A 22,923-nucleotide genomic window follows, 5' to 3' on the forward strand; every position below is an offset into this window, starting at 1 on the left:
TGACTACAGATAGATAAAATCAGGAAGACCAACAAATAGGTCACTGGTATTGCTGCTCCCTCCACTTGGAGTCATCTGTGAGACTGGCTGAGACATGAAAATGTCTCCAGACAGAACTTCAGCTATGCACAGCCAACAAATCTTGTTGGCTACAAAATCCTCTGGACTTACTAACCCATCCTCTCGAAGGGCACGAATGGAGATTTATAATGTGGTTATACAGTCCAAACTACCTGATGAAAACGGATGCCTTACCTGCTTGAACAGAGAGCAGCAAATCAAATGTGACTGATCTACGCACACTGTACATTCCATACATACGATAGTGCAGAAATGCATACCACTTGTGAAGGCTTGTATGTTCTGAAAAGGATGCTGAGAGGCTCAAACTGTTTATTCCAGCTGCCGTTTCCACAAAATCTGTACCCAGGACAGCCAGCTGGGTGATCCAGCATCATGGACTGTTCCAGCCAGGACTTCGTTTAAGCCCTGAACTCTCTCAGCATGCAGAAACCGAACTGCAAATGCTACTGCTAGCATCCTTAAGATTAACCAAACCCCAAAGGCTTAGGGCCCTCTCCCCAAAAGGAAAACAACACCCCAGACAGCAGAAAGCAGTTTTAAGAGAGTGACACCCATTCCCAAGAGGTGGGGTAGATGGTTTTTTGGATGACGGCTTTGTGTTCTCATTTAAGGGGGATGGGGGGGTCGTTACAAGCTGTTATGGTCTTGGACAGGGAGGAAACAAAATGTGGAAGGATAGACTCAGAGGTTTATTTTTCTTTCTTTTTTCCATTCTTCTTTCTCTCCTATCTAATGTTATGGGGGAAAGTGGGGAGAAGGGATAAAAGAAAAAAGGGGGTATAGGAAAGATAAATTAAAAGGTAATTTGTTTTTATTTGTGGTTTGTTTGTGGGTTTTTTTTTTTTTTTTTTTTGGTTTTGTTTTTGGTTTTGTTGAAAGAGGGTATCTCCTTGCATCCTTAGAACTCGCAGTAGTCCAGGCTGGCCTTGAACTCACAAAGATCCACTTGTCTCTGCCTTCCAAGTGCTGGGATTAAAGTCATACACCACCACCTGGCTAAAGAGTAGATCACTGAATCTACTTTTAGACCAAAGAACATCAAGACAAGTTACTTTCACATTGGCATAGACTTTGTATGTTGACACAGATTTACGATTACAGCTTGCCGCAGCACATTATGTATTTATGTTTCAACTCTTGTTTAAGGTATTATAACGCATGTAATACGAAGCTCTAGTCCTTGAAAGCTGCTACTGCAAACTGTGTGGGCTAATTTAAAAAATGCAAGTTAGCATTCAGCCAGTCATGGTCACGTTAGATACCAGTCTGGTTAATTACAGGAAGATGCTTTCAAAGTAGAAAAAAATAGTAGATAGCTAGAAAGAAGCCATGTTACCCTATTCAGATACACTATAGTTAAATGGTCTTCAGAAAAGCTCAGAGACCCACAGAAAATGACATTTAAGGATGCTTTATTAACAAAAGTGTTTTCTGACAATGAGAGGTCTGCTCCTGGCAGCAACATCATACTACTTCAAAGAAGATGAGGTGCATCAGGAATCCCCTTACAGAGTTTGTTTCACATGTGGCAAGCTGGCCACTGGGTAAGAAGCTCCCCTTACAGGTCAACTGCGGACAGTATACTGTCCAAACTGGGTAAACAAGATGCAGGGAAGTCAACTGCTGAGCTTCTCAGTGACAAGGTAGGCAAGTCCCTCCGAATTCCTGCTTCCTAGAAAAGTCTGTTAGATATTCTGGGCCAGAAGGCTGAAGATGATGCTCCCATGACACAGAAATTTGGGGGGACTGTCCAGGCAGCGAGGTTTTCCTGTCATTTCTATAGTTGGGAAGCTCTTGCCTGCACCTCCTGCACACTCGATAATTTCTCAGGTCTCTGATGGGGCTGACGACTACAGGGTTTCAGTCTCACAGTTAAGCTTAAGTTATTTAGGATTTAGAAAAGTGTTTTAAGGTCTAAGAAGATGTTTTTAGGTTGGTTAATGAAAGTTATGATAGATATTGATGACTTAGGTACAGAACTCTAACCAAGACAGGATAGTGACTGGACATTATGAATTTAATCTTACCTGATCTTTTCACAATTGTTATTATTGTATATGGTTATTATTGAACGAGAAAGAGCCTTTTATTGGACTGAAAGGAGGAAATGAGGAGAGTCTCTTGTGTGCTGTATTGGAAGCATCACCTGTCAATAAAAAGCTGATTGGCCTATTAGCTTAGGTGGGAATAGGCGACAGGAGTTCCAGCAGAGAGAGGGGAAACCTGGGACAGAGTCAGGCATGGAAAGAGATCTGCCCTGAACTCTGAGGAGACAGATGCATGAAACAGAGAAGAGGTAACTGTCATGTGGCGCTCTTGGAATAGAATAAGCGGGTTAATTAAGTTATGAGCTAGTAATTAAGTTTCAGAGTTGATACTTCAGGAACTGGGATGTGAGTGGAAAGGCCCATAGTTACACCAATCACCCGCTCACACCTAAGTCAGTGTATGCTACTCCTCTGCACAAACATAGAAAGAGGTGCCAACTCAGGGTCACGGCCACGCCTGTTCGGAACCTGTACAGCTCCACCTCCTTCCTCTTGTCTACAGCCCTCCCCTCTGGTACTCTTTTCCCTACCTTCTAGATGGGTCCACTGTAGAGCCTTGGAATATGACATTTCCTGTACAGAAATCATCCCTAAGCTGCTCTCCCCTGCTCTAGATAATTACTAAAATGTCACCCTTTCTAGTCAACTGTCCCCTTTAATTACTTCATGGCCTAACATTACAGTCAAGCTAAAACCCCAGTACCCAGCACACTACTAGGCACAGAGCAGACATTCTGCATTTATTAAATGTAAAGCCCAACCACTCTCATTTTAAGGACACTCTGCCAGGGCGTGGTAGAGCCTCGAAGAGTCCCAAGACCCCTCCCCAGATGCTCCAGACAGAAAGGAGAGAATGCTGGGAGATCACTCAGCAGTTAAGAGCACTTGGATGCTCTTGCAGAAAACCCAGGCTCAATTCCCAGCATCCACACGATGACTACCAACCATCTTTAATGCCAGTTCCTAAGCACCCTCTGCCCTCTTGTTATCTGTGCACACCAAACGCTGCACACAGTACACAGGCAAACACGCAGGCAAAACACTCCATATACATAAAGTAAAACCATCTTTAAAAGGCGGGGAGGAAAAGTTCCCCATCTTACCAACTTCTCCCATCACTCGTAATCCCTCTTGATAGTTCGGGCCACCTCTTCGAACAAAGATGGTGACCTCGTGCTCCTTCAGGGGACCCTGGTAATCTCGAATTGCTCTCACAATGCCCTAGAGAAAGCCAAAAGGACGATAGAGACGCGTCATTAAGAGGCAGCTGCAGGGGTTGGGGATTTAGCTCAGTGGTAGAGCGCTTGCCTAGCAAGCACAAGGCCATAGGTTCGGTCCCCAGCTCTGGAAAAAAAAAAAAAAAAAGAAGAGGCAGCTGCAAACCAATGCAGACCCACAGTAAACAAACGAACTGCCAGCTGCACATGACAAGGCCTGCTTCTCACACAGCACAGCAGGCCCTACTGGTTAAGGACTATCGACGGGCTAAGCAAACCTCACAACTAAAAGCCCAACATGTGGCCAGAGAGTAGCCAAAAGCCATACCCCTCAAGACTCAGGCACGCAGGACTGCCAAGAGCAGTGTTTGCAGGTCTCTCTGTTCTGCCTGCAGTCATTGCACTAACTAACATGCCTCTTAGTGCAATTAGGGCAGGGGAGTCTATGTTACAAGGCCTCTCAGTTATGAAGATACGGTCTTCCTAAATGTCAAAAGGCACCTAAGTGATTTACGGAACAGCTCTTACGATGGTAGCCTATCAGTATGGAAGATAAGAGGTTGTACTTCTCTAGACATAGACTGGAAGTGTAACCTCTATCACCAAAAGCATGTCACAGGATGCTATACAATTCCTGCTCAGTACCTACCAGGGATGCTATCTGTGTCGCAAGACACTCCCAAGTTAAAGCCATAAGCTTGCTTCAACGAATCAGGCCCAATCAGGGAGATCGTGTAGGCGGACCTAATGAACCACAGTCCTGCACTTCTGGAGAGCTCAGACTTTCGAAGTGGACACCATTATCCTGAAGACAGAGATGGGATGGCCCCACGGGGCATGTTTCCTTAAAATCTCCCTGGGCCCCACAACATGGAATAATAAACAGCCTTCTGAAAGGCCAGCCTGAAGAGGTGGAAACCGAGACACGGCAGCTTCATCATCTTCGTGGCCTGAAGTCGTGTTTTTTAAAAAGGCTGTTCCCAAGGTCCTGCCTCATGGCCAAGCACAAGGACACAGACTTAGAGGACTCCGGCTGGATGAGGTCATCAGAAGCTGTCCTCATCAGAGCTGCTGAGAATAAGGACAATCATGTCCAATCTCAGAACCATTTCCGTCTGCTACAGACGGGAGAGTTGTTTTAGCAAAAGCTAAACAGACACTGTGTGCAGAGACACACAGCTTCAGATCCACATCTCCTGTCTCCTGCTTTCTCCGCAAGGACCCTAGGACAGGCTTCAATCTCCAATACCAAAAGAGACAGACAGACCGACCTTAGGTCACAGGCCCTTACCCAGGTTAAGGCAATGCACAGAAACTTGCCTCAGGCTCACCTCTGCTAACCCCAAGCCCATTTCCCCCACTGCTCACAGCTGGTTACCTTGAAGGTGGCGGCCACGTTGGTGAAGTTTGCAATGCTGCCTCCAATGATGAGGATCTTGCCTGGGTTGGGAGTAAAAAACGAAGTCAAAGTTGGAGACACAGAGGACTTGAGCCTGGCCCCAGAAACTCAACTGAGGCCATTCTGGGTCCTTCGAGCAAAGATGCCCTTACTGGAAGGGGTACAGGGAGCAAGCAAGATGATCTCCCCAGATACCCACTCAGCTTGCTCAAGTGTCCACTACCCATGTTACCCAGCGGCGGTCACTCAAACCTTCACTCCCTATCCTCCGGTTGGTACCCAGAAGTCCAGCTTGGTGTCTTGATACTGCTGGTAGGAATCTTTCTCTCTCTTAAGGGGAACTGGTATGTACAGCCCTAAACACTGGGAATGTGGGAAAGGGACTGGGAATCACAAAGCCTGGTAAACTGAGAATCACTAAGCTCCAAGTTTACCACAGCAGCCGTTCCCTCATCCAGCTCCCTATTCATACAGGAGATGAATTTCACACGATCTCCTTGCCCAGTGTAAGCCCATGACTGGTGTTACCAGTGTCCACTAGCACTTCGAAAGAAAAACAGATCCTGAAATTAAGTGCCTAGGTCTACATTACAAAGGACTATGGCCTCCGTGATTTCTAGCTCCAGTCTTCCATACACTGTGCCCCCAAGAAGGTGTGTGTACATTCATTCTATGCACTCATGCCTGTGCCTCACCATCCGGGTGCTTCTCTCGAGTCATAAGTGAGAGGATGGTCTTGGCGTAGTCATAGGTCTGTTGTTCACTGGGGGCACCAGAGTACTCCCCGTAATTCGCCAGTTCGTTGACACCTCCAAGATCACAGATGGTATCACTGCCGGAGAGACACAGAACTCAGGGCTTGGTTCAGGGCACAAGCGGGTCAAACCTGTACAGGGTTACCCAACATGCCCACAAACGTGGAAGTCAGCCTGCAGAACTGGCCCCGAAGACCTATAACCTTCAACCCCCACTCGAGCCTCTCTTGAAGGCCTGTGTGCCCTGAGACTCTCCCAGGCAGAGCATTTTGCCAGCTTCAGGGCACCAAGATCCTGGGCAGACGGCGTGGGTAAAATGAACAGTGAGAGGCTGCCTGACACAGCCCAAAGATACAAGAACTAGTATATTGCAAGAATCCCCAAGGAGCAAGCTACAGCAGCCAGGGCAGCAGGAGGGCCGTGGCAGATCACACATCTACCACAGTTTCTGAGAAAAAAACTGCCAGTCGTTCGAAAGGGTGTAAAGCATGATCCCAATTATTTCTATGAACTGAGAAAGTGCAAATGCTTAACTAGATATTAAAATGCCAGAGGAGGACAGGGGAAGATGTTCTCTGAGCTTCTGAGGAATGGGTGAGTAGTTGTGACTTTCTAGTGTACTTTTGTGTTTGTTACGTTTCTGTGAAGCACATGTCATCAATTACAAGAACTAAAACCATACAGTGGGATCACTTTTAACTCTGTAAGGTTAGAGAAGACGCTGGCCCCGGTCCTGGAGCCATTTGAAGCCCTCAAGGATGTCGCTGCTTTCATCTGTCCAGTATGATCCTGGACCCAGACATGTGAGAAACTAGGGACCCCAGACAAATCCGCACATGGAACTGAGTTGGGTGAACCTGGCTGGCAACCACCTGCACCCCTCCTTCTCGTCACCTGTACACGACAGAGGCGCCACCCCCGGCAACCATGGTCCAGATCCGCCCCTTGGGGTTCAGCAAGGTCAGCTTCAAGCTCGCCCCACTTTTGGCATCCAGGTCTGCAATGTAGGCTTCCTGGGGACCAGAGAACCACAGGTGGCCTTTTGAGCACCCTGTTCACAAGGTCCCAAACCCAAGACTGCAGTTCTCTATCTGAAGAACTATCACATTTAAAGGTTCCTCAATCACTACAGTGGGCTGAAGACTGTGCAAAGCCCCAGGCCCGGGACAGAATATGATAGTAACTTTAAAGAACCAAAACCACCCCAAAGCCTAGAAACAAATCTCTCGCTTCCATTTCCTGACATCGAGTCCTCCGTCCTCTGTCCAAACCCAGATCTCACTAGGTCCCACTGCTTCCCTCACACTCCGCACAGTAGCTCCTACCCTCAGCTCACCTCACACCCTGTTCTCTCCCCAGCCCTTGTTCCTCCCGCCAGCCTGGCTAGATGCTCTCACAGGAGGCCTGATCCTGCTGGGAGGACCTCTCAGAGGATGGGATGGGAAGCAGCAATTAAAATTCTCAGCCAGTGGCCAGGAGAAGAACCTTCCTTCCCATCAGGGTTGGGAAGAGCCACTTGGAATAATCAAGGAGCAGCAAATCAAGTCAGAAGCCCGGGGAGGCTGACTGAGAGCGCTGTCTAAAAGGGTTTCTGGCCAGGATTCAGGACCTTGGCTGATTTCCACCCCGACCCCCAACCTCACTGGGGTTTTAAGAAAATTAAATGGCTCTCTGTCTTTCCTTTCCTGCCAAATACAGAGCCAAAAAGGGGACCAAATGATCATCTAGGATTAGTCACTGTCTCCTAGGCCCCATCACCCTCTATCTCCTTCCCAAAGCTGCCTTACCTCTGGGTATGCCTCACGCCCAAAGGGGGGAGGGAACTCTATATCACCCCACTTGACTTTGCAGATGTAGTCAGCAGTGGCGTCCACCTTGGCCGCCAGGTCAAGGATGTAGACACCATCTTTGGTCACCACTAGGAGAAAAGTCAAAACAGTGTCAGACACCAACTCTCCAACCACCCCTCCAGACTCCGCCAGGTGCCCTCTCACACACACCGAATAACCACGTATTGTGATACGTCGCCAGCACAAGGAAAATCCTGTCAGAACAGTCCCCACTCACTGACCTGAAAACAGGTCAAACGAGACCTGTTAGTTATCATAGCAAGTTTTGGGACATCTTCAAAAGAATGCCATTCTCCCTGCTTTAAATACTCAAGCACTGGCCTACCCATAGCCCTGACATGAAAAACAAACAAACAAACGAACAAACAAAAACACCCTGTTTTCTGGGGTTAATAGTACATGGGAGGGGCTGGGGATTTAGCTCAGTGGTAGAGCGCTTACCTAGGAAGCGCAAGGCCCTGGGTTCGGTCCCCAGCTCCGAAAAAAAGAACCAAAAAAAAAAAAAAAAAAAAAAGTACATGGGAGAGGCCATAGGTTCAATCCCTTATACCAAATAATATATTAAAGAATAAATAAAAGACTGTGAGATTGATCAGTGCAGAAAGGTATTTGCCTCCAGGCCATATGGTAGGAGCAGAGACCGGACTCTCATAGGCTGTCCTCTCTGCTTCACGCGCGCACACGCGCACACAGGGGGGGAAATAAACAAATATATAAGAAAATACTAACTAGGGGATGAGAGATAGTTAAAGAGAGCTTGCTGCTCCTCTACAGAACATGAGTTCAAGTGCCAGAACCCACGTGAGGCAGCTCAAAACTGTAACTCCAGCCGTCAGACATACTTTTCTGGCCAACATAGGCACACATCCTCACAAAGACATCAATAAAATAATCTTTAACCATTTAAAATTAACTTAAATAACAACTGTGGAAGCGGGTACGGAAGCACAGGGGAATCAGGACAGAAGTTCAAGCTCATCCTCGGCTATAGTGAGTGGGTTTGAGGACAGTGTGGACTAAACTTGGCCCTAACTCAAAACAACAGCAAAACCCAAACCAACGACGAAGAGCCCTGTTGGTCTAGGTTTTGGGTTCAAACCCAAGTAGCAGCACAGCATCACACGCCATTCATAAACCTCTACTACCAGAAGGTGTGCACATCCCGGGCTTCTGTGGTCTAGCTGAGGAAGTCTCAGTGTCTGTGCAAGGTACCCCAGAGTGCTCTGGGCCCCCGGCCAACACATTCATCTGCAATTCCTCACTGAGCATCCATATTTGTCCCCAGGCCATTTAGCTAATTAAGTTAGCACACAGCCATCTGGCCCATTAGAGGAGCTGCATTCTCAGCTGAAATTTGGTAATTCCCTTCTTCATGGACTTTGCCCTGAGAGGCCTAGCCAGATTCTGCCAGGCCATCTGCCTCCTTCACAGCTTGAGAGCCTACAGCCAGCTCTTCTTGGTGTTAGGGGTAGTAAATGATTGACCAATACCCAAGAGAGAGGCCTCCAGGTACCAGGAGGATCAGACCAGAGCCTGGGGAGCCTAACTGGCAGGCAGAGACAACACCATAGACAGTCCAAAGCCAGGATTCCCCAGAGCAGGACAAATTAGGGCCAGAGAAAGAAGCTGCAGTTGGTTATGGTATGAATAAGTTACAGTCCCGGGTGCTTAGAAACCGGAGGTGACACTGGAGACCACCCTTATGGGGACACCCTGGGTACCCACAGAAGTTTTGTACTGCCTTCTGGCACCAGGGCCAGAGTTACTGTAGGCATGGGGGCAGCACCCCATCCCCATCCCGTCCCAGCAAACAAAGCATGTTACCAAGGGGGTTGATCTCAAGGTAGGTGAAGTAAAGATCTTCGTAGAAATTGAATAGGCCGGAGATGAAGCTGGCCAGGATTCTAGAAGGGAGAGGGAAAGAAGGCCAGTTAATCAGTCAGTGCAGGACGAGGCACCCAGCTCCCATTCCCACCCCGTCACCTACACACAGCAGGCTCACTGTCTGACAGTTCAGCCCCACTTCACGCCTGACCCTTTGGCCCCCACTGTCCTCTGCCAGCCCTGCTCCCTGGCTGTCACTCCTCACACAGAGGTGGAAAGAAGCTGTCAAGCTCAGAGACAGAGGGAGCACCAGACAGACAGACAGGGGCAAGAGGTGAGGGATGAGACTGGCATGCTGCAGACTGATTGCAAGGCAGCAGCCTCCCCACACAAGTGGCTACCTTCCTCAAGACAGAGCTATGCCCGCCAGCTGTTCCACTCTGCTTTCTCTCTCCTATGTCCCCTGAGTCACACTGGACTTCTTGTCCCCCCCCCGGCTGTGCCCACACTGTCCCTCTCAGAACTCAACTCTTTCTTGTCTTCGGGGGCGTGGACCAACAGGTGTCTCTTAATGTCTTCAGCGTTCAGTTTCTCGTCCACACCCACAAGCAGCTTCTGGGCTTTGGTGTCCACATCGCCCACATCCACACCCCCTTCATGGTGGAACAGGACGTAGTCTCCTTCCCGGGTAGCATAGATGCACACGTAGAACTCCTCCACCTTTCAAGGACACAGAGCATGCAGAGAGCATGGTAAGGGTGCTCAACTGGCAAGGGGTCAGAGGGCTTCACCCAGGAGTGGAACCCAAGCCCTGTGGTCTCATTTCTAAATCCTAACACAAAGTATTCACCCCACGATCTGCGTGCTACTTTCTCCTAGGCGACAAGCAAAAGACAGGCCTCAACTTCCTCAACTGGGTCCCATCTTGGGAAGGGGTCCTGCCCTCAAGTCCTGACCCCAACAACAGGAAGTCCCTGTTACCTGCTCTAGCTGCTCTGCTGCAAACCAAGCCTTTCCTTCATCTCTGGACTCCTTGCTCATAATTTCCTCCAGGCCTCAGCTGGAGCTTTAGAGACCCTGGTGCCCTTGGCTTGTGCCCTTGGCTTCTCCCCTTGGCACCGTAACCTCTCCTTTCAACATTTTTGGAGGACAATCAGAAAGCTGAAGGAGGAAGAAGATCCAATTTGGCACTGCCTCACATACCTGACTGTGGGGGACGAAGGGCTCAATCAGAAAGTTCTTGAGGAAGCCTTTGGCCTTGCCGACCTAAGGAGAAATTGAGGGAGATGCCGCTTAGATGTGTGGTACATTCTTCACGAAGGCAAGGCCCAAGCACTACCACCACATCTGGCAAAGTGACTTGTCCACAAGTCAGGACAATGGGGTCCCGGATGAACTTAAGGAGTTCTTAGAAGATCCCCTCTTTGCGTGAATATTTTTACTTATGTTTGGGGAGGAGGACAGGAACATACGAATGTCATGTCAAGGAGTGGGGATGTGAGGGTAACTCAAGATGGTTCTCTCCCTCCACCTTATGGATCCCAAGGATCAAACACAAGTCACCAGGCCTGGTGACAAGCACCTTGCCCACTGATCAATCTCCCTAGCCCAGGCAGTCAAGAAGGGAGATGGGAACTTGGGTATGATGGTGACGGCACACTACTTTGCCCTGAGGAAGACATAGTGACCCAGCCTGAGGACATGCATCTAGGCCTGAGGGGTGGGAGAGAAGAGAGCCCAAGGCTGATTAGGTAAACTTTTTCCTCCTGTGTTTCCTGGCTGAAGACAGCCGGCCTGCAGAGCTAATCAGCTTGAGTGGGTCCCTGGCGGCAGCAAAGGCGAGACAGGCCTCATCCCCAGTCCCCCCACCTGCCCCCCGCCTGCCGTGCATCACTGCTGAGTCAGGGACCAGACAGTGATCCATCAGAGGTAATGAGCCGCTCCAGCCAGGTCTGACACTGCTGCCAAGCTCAGATGTCCGTGACATCTCCCTCCCATCAGTTTGCAGGGAGGAGAGCATGATGTGCTTGCTCCCTGGGGGCACTGTTCAGTACCCAGCCCTGCCACTCTCTCCCCAGGGGCCTGAGAACCCAGAGGTCAGATCTCTCCATTCCTGGACACAACTTCAAAGATCTGTCTTTACCCACAAGGACCGGAAACAAACAGTAGGAGCTGCTTTGAGGAAGCCCAACATGGAGGAAAATGGGTACTGCCACCTCCCAGGGCAGCCATAGGAAAAAAAAAAACAGCTCTTCTCTGACCATGCCTATCCCAGACAAGCACCAGTATCTGCGGGATTCTGTGCCAAGCAGATAGAAACGCATCCTTCCTAGGCTAGGCCAAGATTCAGACCCACCCCCCTTGAAGACTGTGAAAGAGAAGAAACAGTTCAGAGCACAGCTTAGCCTACCTAAGCCACATTTCTTTTTTTTTTTTTTCGGAGCTGGGGACTGAACCCAGGGCCTTGCAGTTGCTAAGCAAGCGCTCTACCACTGAGCTAAATCCCCAACCCTCCTAAGCCACATTTCATCTCAGCTCTCATCCTCATAGCTGAGAGGAATCGCGGAGCTGGGAGAACTGAATTAAGTCTTCAGCATTAGTAACTGTCTCCACCCATGGCTCTCCCACCAGCGTATCTTTTTTGCCTAATAATGATGTGGCTCCCCTTTCCATCTCGGTTTACTCCCATCCTCCTGGTACGCACGTCATCCCAAACTCACACAACTGAATTTGGAAACTGGAGAGCAGGCAGTTCTCAGAGTAAGTACGAGCCCTATCTCCATGCTGGTGGTCACAGCTTCTAGCTTCCTAACTGTTCTGGGCTTACAACCGCAGTGCACCTTATCTAAAACACTATCAGTGGACTGATCTTCTCACCGGCAAGACTGGGCTGCAGCCAGGGCAGTGTGCACGCCATCTTTTTCTCTGTTGCTATGTGACTGGTTAGGTTATGAGCCATAGGTTGGTTGATCTAGAGGTCACCATGCTGCTTGTTACCACCCTGACCCCTCCCCACCCCACACCAGGACTCACGGTGGCCTCATGTCCCAGTCGAGGTTTCAGCCAGGATTTGACTCCATCCAGAGAGAGGTTGACCCCGACTAGACCAAGCTTTCCTCGACGTTTGATCAGCTGGTCCGGCTTGACTACCAAGCTCTGGAATGGAAGGAGTTGGGGAAGGAAACGGGGATGTAGCAGTGAAATTGTATAGCTTTGATCACCCCGCTTCCAGATCTAGCTAGACATTTATCCTCTAGGGCCACTTTCCTGCCCCGGAAACTTTCCTTGACTACCCCAGCCAAATCTCTTGACCATCAGGGGACAGGCAGACAGGAAATTCACTACCATCCCAGCTGCCTCAGAAAGGAAAAAACGAAACACCATAAGGCCTTGTCTAGGCCCGCCAAAGAAGTCTAGGGCTTCCCGAAGCCACCCCAAAAATGCTATGGTGGGATCGTCAACTCCAGGCTGATCTCCTCCATGCTCAGACATCAGCCATTTTCACAAAGTACAAGGTCCTATTTCTTTATTCATTCATTCTTTTTTTTTTTTTTTTTTTTGGTTCTTTTTTTTTCGGAGCTGGGGACCGAACCCATATTCATTCATTCTTATGTGTAGGTGTTCTTTGCCTACATGTATGCAGGAGAGGACATCAGCTCGCCTGGAACCAGAGTTACCCATGGTTGTAAGCTGCAACGTGGAAACTAGAGCCAAACCCAGGTCCTCTACAAGAAGATTACTCGATCTTAACCACTGAGCCATCTCTCTAGCCTGAAGGTCCCACTTCTTAAATGTCCTGAGATGTTCCACTTTGGGGAAGGGAGGTAGGTATAAGCCTTTTTTGGGTGGGGGAGGAGCCTGGAGGGGGGCTTTCCAAGACAGGGTTTCTCTGTGTAATATTCCTGGACACTTTGTACACCAGGCTGGTCTCAAACTCACAGAGATCCTCCTGCCTCTGCCTCCCAAGTGTTGTGATTAAAGGCACCACCACACCAGGCATATTTTTTTTTTTAACTGAGCTTCTACCAACTGCTGGACAGCACAGTAAATGCTTCCTGGGTGTTCCTGCTAATCCTTATAGCTCATAAAGTGTCAACCCTATTTGACAGGTGGGGAACCTAACTCAAGGGAAGTGAAATGGATTCGCCCCAGGCCACGCGGTTCATAAATGGAGGTGTGATCTGGGTACCAGTCTGTCTGGTTCCAAAGGAAGGGCCCAGAGTCAAGGCAAGACCCTGCTCAGCCAGCTGCAGACACAGAGGAATCTGCAATCATGGAACTCCTTGGGACACCTCCGACAAATCAAAGGCTTTCTCCTCCTCAGAGCCTGAGCTGAAAATAAGGGCTTACCTGGCTAAGCAGCCAGGGGTGGTCCTGCAGGAGATGGGCCCAGTCTGTGTCGGGAGTAACCCGGGCATACTTGAACCGGTTCTGGATGGCTGAGGTGGTACAGATGTACTTGTAAAGGAGTTCTTTGCCGGTCTGCTCTGAAATTGCCTTGGCTGACATGGCTGCAGAGGGACCTGGTTTACCTGCAAGGGGACGACGATGGGGAACGGTTGGTCAGTTTGGGAAGAAAGGCCAAGGCACAATCTTCCCCCCAACAGGTTGGATCTATTCCCAGCTGCCCCCAGACAATAAAACTAGATCTTGACTTTTCTCAAAACGAAGAAAAAGGGCAGGCAGCCCTGACAGGAGGGGATGGAAGGTGTGGCCCAAGCAGCTTCACTGTCAGCAGCACAGATTTAGACCTGGAGGTGAAGAAATTTTAAAAACGATGAAGGTGGTGCCAGATTCAGTAGTGTCTTCCCATAATTCCCCTCACCTGGGAGGTAGAGGGGCAAGGATCACAGAGTCAAGGCCAGCCTAGGCCATATGAGATCTGGTCTCAAAAAGAGAAAGAAAGAGAGGAAGGAAAGGAAGAAGGGAGCCAAGGAGGGGGAGGGAGGGGAAGGGGAAGGGAGAACAAACAACAACAACAAAAAAAAAGTGCAATTCCTCTTGGCTTAACCTTAACCTTGTCTCTATTCCCTCTGGGCAAAGTAGCTGGCCACAACCACCTTCAGTCCAGAGCAAAAGGCAGATCAAAGGGGAAGCTAGGAACTCCAAGAGCCAGATCCAAATGTGAATACTGTTCTCGAAGGTGGGCCCAGACACACTGAACTACTCTTTATGTCCTATGACCTGTTAGAACACTGCTGGCCTTGTTTCCTCCCCAGGTTTCTTCCCACTCCCAGGCTGACTCACATATATCCCCTGTGCCCTAATAGAGTACAGGCCCTGGTGGGATGGGAGGGAGGAAAGGAAGTTACCTCAAAGCTCGTTCCTACTAGGATAGACTCCCACCTCCAAGTACATAGCAGTCCCAGGGCAGGAAACTATGACCTACGGATCATCTCATCCACCCATTGAGTCATCTTAGCTGTTAGTGTGGAGCAAAACCCTCTAAGCAAAACAGAGGTCTCTCTGGGGACCACTCTGTAATAGTCATTCCTCGACTAAGCCAGAACTGGGGAGAAGGCACAAGCTGTCTTTGGTAACGTGTAGAGAAACTCCTCTTAGGAGCTGCAAATGAAGCTCATTGGTAGAGTGCTAGCCCAACACACATAAGGCCCTGGGTTTGCTCCCCAGCCCTGGAAGAGATTAACTAAATCTCACGTGAGCGCTTCAAGTCCACTAAGATTCACAATCCCATTTCTTCTACCAAGAATCAAAAATTCAGCGGGAGGGAATGAACTTGCCCAAGAAGCCTGACTCACCAGTTAGGACTTGGGTCCTAACACTCTTCCAAATGAGTCTCTAGGAAACAGCTACTGCAACCCAACAGAAAGGCCATTTCTCCCAAGACTGGCCCCCCTCGACTCCAGAGAATCTCTAAGGCATATTCTTTCATCCTTCCTGCCCACTACCTTGCAGACACACCCTCTCTCCCCAGAGCTGCTTGTGGAGAACACTGAGATGAGATGGAGAACGAAAGCCATTATTATGCCAAGTGCATGCCTAGATCTAGACAAGTTGCCCCTGCCTCTCCCAAAGAGACAAAGTGGAAGCTGTTGAATTTGTTCAAGAGAGAAAGTCAAGTACACGTAAGGAGGGGGAGTTAAGGAGCTGGCAGGCTGACACATCCAGGAAGGCTAGTGTTCTCTCCTAGCCCAGGAAAGCCAAGTGTCACAGGGCCACACTGAACTCCCCTGCAACAGGCCACGCTGGAGAGGCTTCAGATGCTAGTCCTGGCTGGGCCGCCACCTTCTGTCTCTAATTCACCACAATGGGCACACTCAGCTTGGGACCTGGTTCAAAGTGGGTAGCTGGAAAGGGGCTTCTCCTGGGATGGCTTGTAATTCCTCCTTCATTTGTTTCTGACTGAGATATCCCAACCAGCCCCACTGCCCCAGAGTCCTCCACCCCCACCCACTCCACTTACATTTCCCAACCTTCTCGACTCAGACCAGAAAAACTGGTCCTGAAATCGAATGGGCACACCCACCCCTACCCACCTCCCAAACAGAATGAAGCCCAGGGCACCTTAATCAGAAAGGGGAGGGGGGCGACACTGACCACTTCCAGCCACTCGTACACCTTCAACAAACAGGATCACACACTGCAGGAGAAAGGAAGCCCCTAGGCCAAGCCTACTCATAAAGACAGTTGACAGGAAACTGACAACAGTCCCCAGGACGTAGTACCTCCCAAAAGAGACCCAAGACCCAACTAAGTGAAAGATGAAGGAAAAAGGACAACCTTAGCAAATGAAGGAAATCACAATTTTCTTAGGTCTCGGATCTTAGTGCGGGGTTATGCAGAAGGATGTCTTCTGTCAGGAGACAACATAACAGGGAGACGATACAGGAACAATTTGCCAGTTTACCAAAACAAGATGTGCCACCAGAGTACTGTGGCTTAGGCCAGACAAAGGGCTCATAGACTAACTGGAGGAAGGGCCTGGCTTCTCAGCAGTATAGCTCATCCATCCAGGGAGGCCTCAGTGGAGATCAATCAAAACTTCAGTCATCGATTCGCTGCTCTCTAGAGCAATGGATCCTTGTGGTCTCATAATTCCTTTCAGAATCTAAAAAGCCTGGAAAACCCGAGGGAAGTGTGCACACACTCAAACTCATGGAAACTTCTGTCGTTAGGGACAGTGAGACAAAGGACATCCGAATCTGGGATCGGAGACCCCCTGCACACACCCCCAAAGCCTTTCTCAGCTGCTGATCAAAATGCTACCTGGTAACAACCTGCAAACTCTTCATGGGAAACCATGCCTAAGAATCCAACATGGGCATGCATCTATGCACGTACATATATGAACACACACACTCACATTCTCTCTCTCTCTGTCTCTCTCCAAGAAAGGGAGCTTTTGAGTTGAAAGGGCTATTTTCTACAGTGAGTGACCCAGGACTGCATTCACTCACAGAGGCCCCAGGAGCAAGCCCAGAGGAAAGGGAGAATGAATGAAGACTGCTTTTTAAGAAAGCTCCTCAGGGGCTGGGGATTTAGCTCAGTGGTAGAGCGCTTACCTAGGAAGCACAAGGCCCTGGGTTCGGTCCCCAGCTCCGAAAAAAAGAACCAAAAAAAAAAAAAAGAAAGCTCCTCTGGGACCCACTGAGGATGTTTCTTAGGGTGGACAAAACACTCTCACTTTAAGGGCTGGGAAGGGGGGGAGGAAGGGCACGACAAGCAAGCAATCCCTATAGCAAAGGAACAGGGCAAAATTCTCTTGAGAATTCTCTGCTGCAGCAGACAGTGCCTAAATGGAGATTTAAAAAGAGCAGCTACTCTGTCTTCAAGGCCTCCTTCGCCCCCCAACCTCCGGAGGGATGTTTAAGCAGCTTTCTAAGAGGTGGAAATGATCCTTCCCGGGAAGTTATCTCTCGATATTAAAGAAACCCAAAATACTGAGCAATGTTAAAGCGGGGACAGACAGGGTGGGCTGGCAGACTAAAGTCCCTTATGCTGTCCTTTCCAAAATTATATCAGGAGGGATCCCCTCATGGCAGAACTTCAAGACTGGAGAAAGCACCAGGCTTTGGGAATCCGACCTCTGTCAGGCCTGACAGGAGGGAGAGGTAGCATCTTTTGCACACACGCGCGCGCGCGCACGAACACATATACACACACCCTAGGAGCTTGTCTCATCCAGACTCCAGAGCACTCTGACCATCTGTTGTTTGGGGGCTACACCGGTAGGGAGCTCCTTAGCAGGGAGAGCCCAACCAGCGCCGCCGCTCCGGAGTCAAGTCCTCGCAGCAAGGCCTCAGGCACTCTTAAGCAGCACGACCCCGCGTGGTCAGGGCCGGCTCGCTCCACTTCGACATAGAGCTTAAGGGATTCACCAGAGAACTAAGAGGACGGGCCTGCTTGAGTCCGCCTTGTGAGCGGCCGGCGTGGGGAGAGTAGCCACCGCCATCTCTACTACCCGCCCCGGCATCCGGTAGTGAACCCGAATGGGGCCCAAAAAAGTGTCCCAAAAAAGCCCGAAGAGACTCAAGAGCTGGTCCTGGGTGGAGCTGAGAAGAAGCAGGACACGCAAAGGCAATCCGGAGGAGGGAGGAGAAGCAAGGTCGGTGGCAAGCAATGTGCAAACTCCCAGGAACTAGAAAAAGACTGAGGGTGGGGGGGCAGTGTAGACATGCGGCCCGCGGCTGGGGCGAAGACTGCTATAAAGCTGAGACCCGCACAAAACTTCCGAGCAGGTGCAGGGAGCGCACGGGATCTTCCAGCCAGCGAGCCCGGAGGTGGTTCCGGGTTGGGGGAGGGAAGCAGGAAGCTTAGTGGGGACTAGGGGGTCGCACCCGCGCCTACGATTGCAGTACTCACCTCTTCGAGAAAGCCCGAGTGTGGCTCTCTGTCCGTAAGCACCAGCTTACCCCAACTCCCCGGATCGCTCCAGCCGCCTGCAGCTGCCGGGGATCCGGCTTTTGTCCCGGCCCAAGCGGGCTCCTCCCCGCCCCCCATCAGCTCACAGGCCATGCAGCCTGGCGATTGGGCACACGCGTTCCCTAGCCTGAGCTCTAGGCTCCTCCCCATTCGCTGCTGCGGTGGCCCCGCCCTCATGCCTGACCCGGGGCTGACGGGACTTGTAGTCTTGGAAGTGGGAGGGGCCGTGGGCCGGCCCTAGGATGGGGAGATGGGCGGGGCAGCTCTAGGAGGAGAACCTACGAGGCTGGGGGCTGTGGCCTGATCGCTTCAGGGGCTGGGCCGGCCAGCTGCTGGATTGGGTAGCTGTGGGAGGGGGTTGTTGGCCCAAAAGGCAGTAGCACTTCTCCCGGGACCTGGCGTCCCCTCCCTCCCTCCCCTGGGAGCAACTGACGTTCTTATCTCTGGCGTTTGTAAGTCGCCACACCAAACCAGTGCGGTAGACCTGCTTTGGAAAGCTACGTCTGCTTTCCTTTCACACGTGGCGCCTCTCCGCTCCTGAAACCCACCCCATAGAATTTACTAGAATCAGACTACATGACCACGCTACACAATCAGACTGCCCGACGTAGAACATAGATAGGAGGAAGAGGTAAACTAGTGAGGCCAGAAGGACGCCAGTTCCAACGCGAGTCCTCTTACGGGCTCACCTGAGCGCGGATCTGGGCGGAGCTGATCATTTATCTGAGATTAAAACCTAGCACTGGGGCCATCCCTGTCCAACCTCTTGCTCCCTCCCACAACTCAAACTAAGACACTGAAAGCAATGAACAGCTTCCTCTTCTTTTCTGTTACATATGAGAGGTAGAACATATTTTCCAAATCCAAAAGTGGAGCACCCAGTCTAACAGGTGCCCGACTTGTGGAGCAGAATATATAAAATCAGAACGTCCTGGAAATCAGAACTCCGATTTACTGCTTCCCTGGAGTGAAAGCCTCTTTTGCTTGTACCTTAGTCCCAGTATGTCTTCCCAGACGGTCCCAGAAACAAACAATTTTCCAGCTCTAGGAAGGAGGCCAGAATCATCCTCTAATCGGCTCAGGTGATGCATCAGCCCAGAGTGCAGAGAATCAGCGTGGCATGGCTATGCCCCTGGCAAAAACCCTGGGTCAAAAGCTCCCTGCAACAATGTTGCAACACTCTCCTGGGCAAACACTTTTCCCAAGCCCCCCTCCCCCACTCCCAAGCCCTCCTCCAAAGGCTGGCTGAACTTGTTACACCCATGCTTGACCAGCGTGTGCTCCTTGATGATGTCATTTTTTTGGTCCCTTCCCTCATACTTATTCTTTAGAAATAACAGTTTATAGTGCCCCTTGCTCCTGAAGTTGAGAGAAAGGCCTAGAACCTACCCAAATCTCTGTGAGGGATCACTTCTCCCTAAGTAAATGTCTTCTATGAAGTTGCTCAAATTCAGGCCCTGGAGGACAGAAATCAGAGCTTTTACGGTCATTTATTTTTCTGTTTGAGACAGGGTAATATGTAGCCCAGGTTGTTTGTAAACTCGTTGTATAAATTGAGAACAACTTCAAATGTCTATTCTCCTGCCTCAGCTTCCCAAATGCTGGAATAACAACATGAACCCTTGGGACTAGCTGGTCTTCACAGGCTAGTTAGAAAACTAGTTAATGTGAATCACCAGTGGAGTGTCCCAGACAAATGGCTCAGTGGGTAAATGACTTACTATGCAAAAAGATGAGAGTTCCATGGCTAAACCCACATATAGGCAATTAAAGAAAAACGGCTCCACAAAATTGTCCTCAGACCTCCACACACATACACTGTAGTACTGTGCCCCCCTACATGTACACACTAATAACTTTTTTATAGGCAGGTAGAGCTCTATGAATTTGGTTATCCCTTTGGTTAGAAAAGAATAACCTTTAGTCCAGCATGGTGGCACATATCTTTAGTTCCAGCACTTGCGAGCCAGAGGCAGGTGGATCTCTGTGAGTTTAAGGCCAGCCTGGTCTACAAACCAAGTTCCAGGACCACCAGGGCTACACACAGAAAAAACAAACAAACGAACAAACAAAAACAATAGAAAGAAAAAGAACCTTTCAGCAGAATGTAGTAAAGCAGTGTTCTCAACCTACCTAATACTGTGACCCTTTAATAATCAAGTTGTGGCAACCTTCAACCATAAAATTATTTTGTTGCTACTTTATAACTATAATTTTGCTACTGTTATACTGTTATAAATATAATGTAAATATCTTATATGCAGAATATCTGTACATGCAACTCCTATGAAAGGGTCATTCAAAGCCCCCCCTAAAGGGTCCCCACTCACGGATGGAGAACAGCTGTGGGAAGGGATTCAGGTATTCAGCATTCAGGAGCCTCAGGAAGGATGATCAGCAGTTTGAGGAAAGCCTTAGCTATACAGTAAGATTTTGTCCAAACGAAACAGAACATTGGAGCTAGAGAGGTGGCTCCGCAGTTCAGAGCTCTCTCTCTCTCTCTCTCTTTTTTAATGTTTATTTATGTATTTGAGTACACAGTCGCTGTTTTCAGACACACCAGAAGAGAGCATCAGATCCCATTACAGATGGTTGTGAGCCACCATGTGGATGCTGGGAATTGAACTCAGGACCTCTGGAAGAGTAGTCGGTGCTCTTAACCGCTGGGCCATCTCTCCAGCCCCAGTTCAGAGCTCTTGATGCTTTTCCAGGACCCAGGTTCAATTCCCACCACCCCACACGGCAGCTCAAACCTTCTATAACTCTGCTTCTAGGAGATCTGATGCCCTCTTCTGGCCTCCGCAAACACAAGGCACACACATGGCACAGACGAACACACAGGCAAAAAATAAATAAATAAACATATTTTTTTAGAAAAACGACACTCAGCCTGGGTGGTGGTGGCATATGCCTTTAATCCCAGCACTTGGGAGGCAAAGGCAGCAGGAACTTGGGAGTTCAAGGCCAACCTGATCTACAGAGTGAGTCCCAGGACATCAAAGGCTATACAAAGAAACCCTGTCTTGAAAAACAAACAAAAAAGAAAGGAAGGAAGGAAGGAAGGAAGGAAGGAAGGAAGGAAGGAAGAAAGAGAAAAAAAAAGCAGAAAAAAAGTCAAATTAGTAAGAACACTCCCAAATGAGCATCCAGGCATGAGACAACTATAAGCTTTTTTTTTTAAATGTCAATTTGGCAAAATCAATAAAAATTGCAAATTGCCTGAAGCTCTCCCTGGTGGTGTGGTGCAGGAGAGCTGGTGGGCTGACCAACTCAACTACCACCCAGGTCCACATCCAGTGCTTTGAGTTGGTCCACGCCAACATCTTACCCCATGTATGAACTGCCGGAGCAGCTGGAGTTGGTCCTGCAGACCCAAAGCTACAGGATTCTGTAACACAGGCCAACAACAGTATCTCTGAGAGGACTTCCCAGTGAAGATCAGTGTTGATATTGTACCAGAAGCCAAAGGCCTTGAACCAGACAATGACTCATTGCAGTGAACATGTGCAGGTAAAGAAGTGTGGACGGGGATTGGGGATTTAGCTCAGTGGTAGAGCACTTGCCTAGCAAGAGCAAGGCCCTGGGTTCAGTCCTCAGCTCTGGGGGGAAAAAAAGAAGTGTGGATGAAAGGGTGTACTATGTAACACGCTGTGACCCACTGCAGCTTCCATGATGAGATGCTTTGTTTCGTCTTAATTTTCTTTTTGGTGGAGAATTCCAATGGTTGATACTAGGGGGCCCGGGAAGATGAATGGGGTTGGGGGCACGGTGGGAAATTCACGAAGAATCAACACGAAGTTTCAAAAGATTGCAAATTGCACTTGCCCTTGGCTCCTTCAATTCCGTTTTTTATTAAATTATTCTTCAGGGCTATATTTTGTACCGGGTGATAGAATCCTGATGTTTCCTTCTTTACTGATCTTAAGTACTCTGAATGAGGCCTTGGCCCTTAGGAAGTGCTCAGCAAATATTTGCTGAAGGCTGGAGCACCCCTACCCACCCACCTCATCAAAGTGCTGTTAGGCATGGGTCGGACTGGTTTAAAAGAAAACAAAAAGGGAAGTAAGTGTCTTAGTTAGGGTTTTACTGCTGTGAACCACCGCCAAGGCAACTCTTATAAGGACAACATTTAATTGGGGCTAGCTTAATTGGTTCAGAGGTTCAGCCCAAAGGCAAGAGTACGGCAGCATCCAGGCAGGCATGGTACAAGAGGAGCTGAGAGTTCTACATCTTCATCTGAAGGCTGCTAGTGGAAGACTGGCTTCCAGGCAGCTAGGATGAAGGTCTTAAAGCCCCCAGTCACCGTGTCCAACAAGGCCTACTCCAACAAGGCCAAACCTACCGGAACAGGGCCACACTTTCTCATAGTGTCACTTCCTGGGCTGAGCATATATAAACCATCACAGTGGGTAAAGAGAAAGAAGAAAGTATCTGTTGGAAGCTGGGCATGGCGGCACAAGCCTATATATAATTCTAGCACTTGGGAAACAGAGGCAAAGATCTGTCCTTGGATGTGTGGTTAGTTCGAGGGTCTGTCTCCAAAAAAAAAAAAAAAAAGAAAGAAAGAAAGAAAGGGAGGAAGAGAAGGAGGGAGGGAAACTAGCTATGTGGGAGACGAGAGAGGTTACTTTGGTCTGCGCTAATCAAGCCAGGCCCCGTCTTCTTACTGTTCTGCTATCTTATTCAGAAGCTCCAAATCTTTTGCTTTCGCCGTTAAAATCACACCTAGCCTCTTCTGGACAGGTCTATGCTGCGGCATGACAGAAAGCTATAAGCTCTTACCCCGTGTTCAGACTTTGGGCACTCTTCAGTTCCGAAGATCGCGCACTGGCTAGCGGCCCCTCCTAGACTTTAATCCACTTC

The 22,923-nt window shown here is 49.4% G+C and overlaps 1 protein-coding gene across 4 annotated transcripts in view; it reads right to left on the reverse strand.

Moving 5' to 3' along the window:
* Positions 1-19,230, reverse strand: part of Acly (ATP citrate lyase) — a 52,153-nt gene extending 32,923 nt beyond the window's left edge. For 2 of the 4 annotated variants that reach the window (NM_001111095.1, NM_016987.2), the window contains 11 exon segments: positions 3,236-3,353; positions 4,728-4,789; positions 5,444-5,580; positions 6,398-6,516; positions 7,291-7,421; positions 9,178-9,257; positions 9,707-9,897; positions 10,381-10,443; positions 12,211-12,333; positions 13,528-13,709; positions 18,001-18,098. In NM_001111095.1, coding sequence (NP_001104565.1) covers positions 3,236-3,353; positions 4,728-4,789; positions 5,444-5,580; positions 6,398-6,516; positions 7,291-7,421; positions 9,178-9,257; positions 9,707-9,897; positions 10,381-10,443; positions 12,211-12,333; positions 13,528-13,686 — 1,183 coding nt within the window. In that variant the 5' untranslated portion in view covers positions 13,687-13,709; positions 18,001-18,098. 4 annotated transcript variants of the gene reach the window in all.
* Between the last annotated feature and the right edge of the window lie 3,693 nt (positions 19,231-22,923).

Source organism: Rattus norvegicus, chromosome 10, assembly GCF_021556685.1.
Source record: "Rattus norvegicus strain SHRSP/BbbUtx chromosome 10, alternate assembly SHRSP_T2T, whole genome shotgun sequence".
In the NCBI taxonomy this organism is placed as follows: Eukaryota; Metazoa; Chordata; class Mammalia; order Rodentia; family Muridae; genus Rattus; species Rattus norvegicus.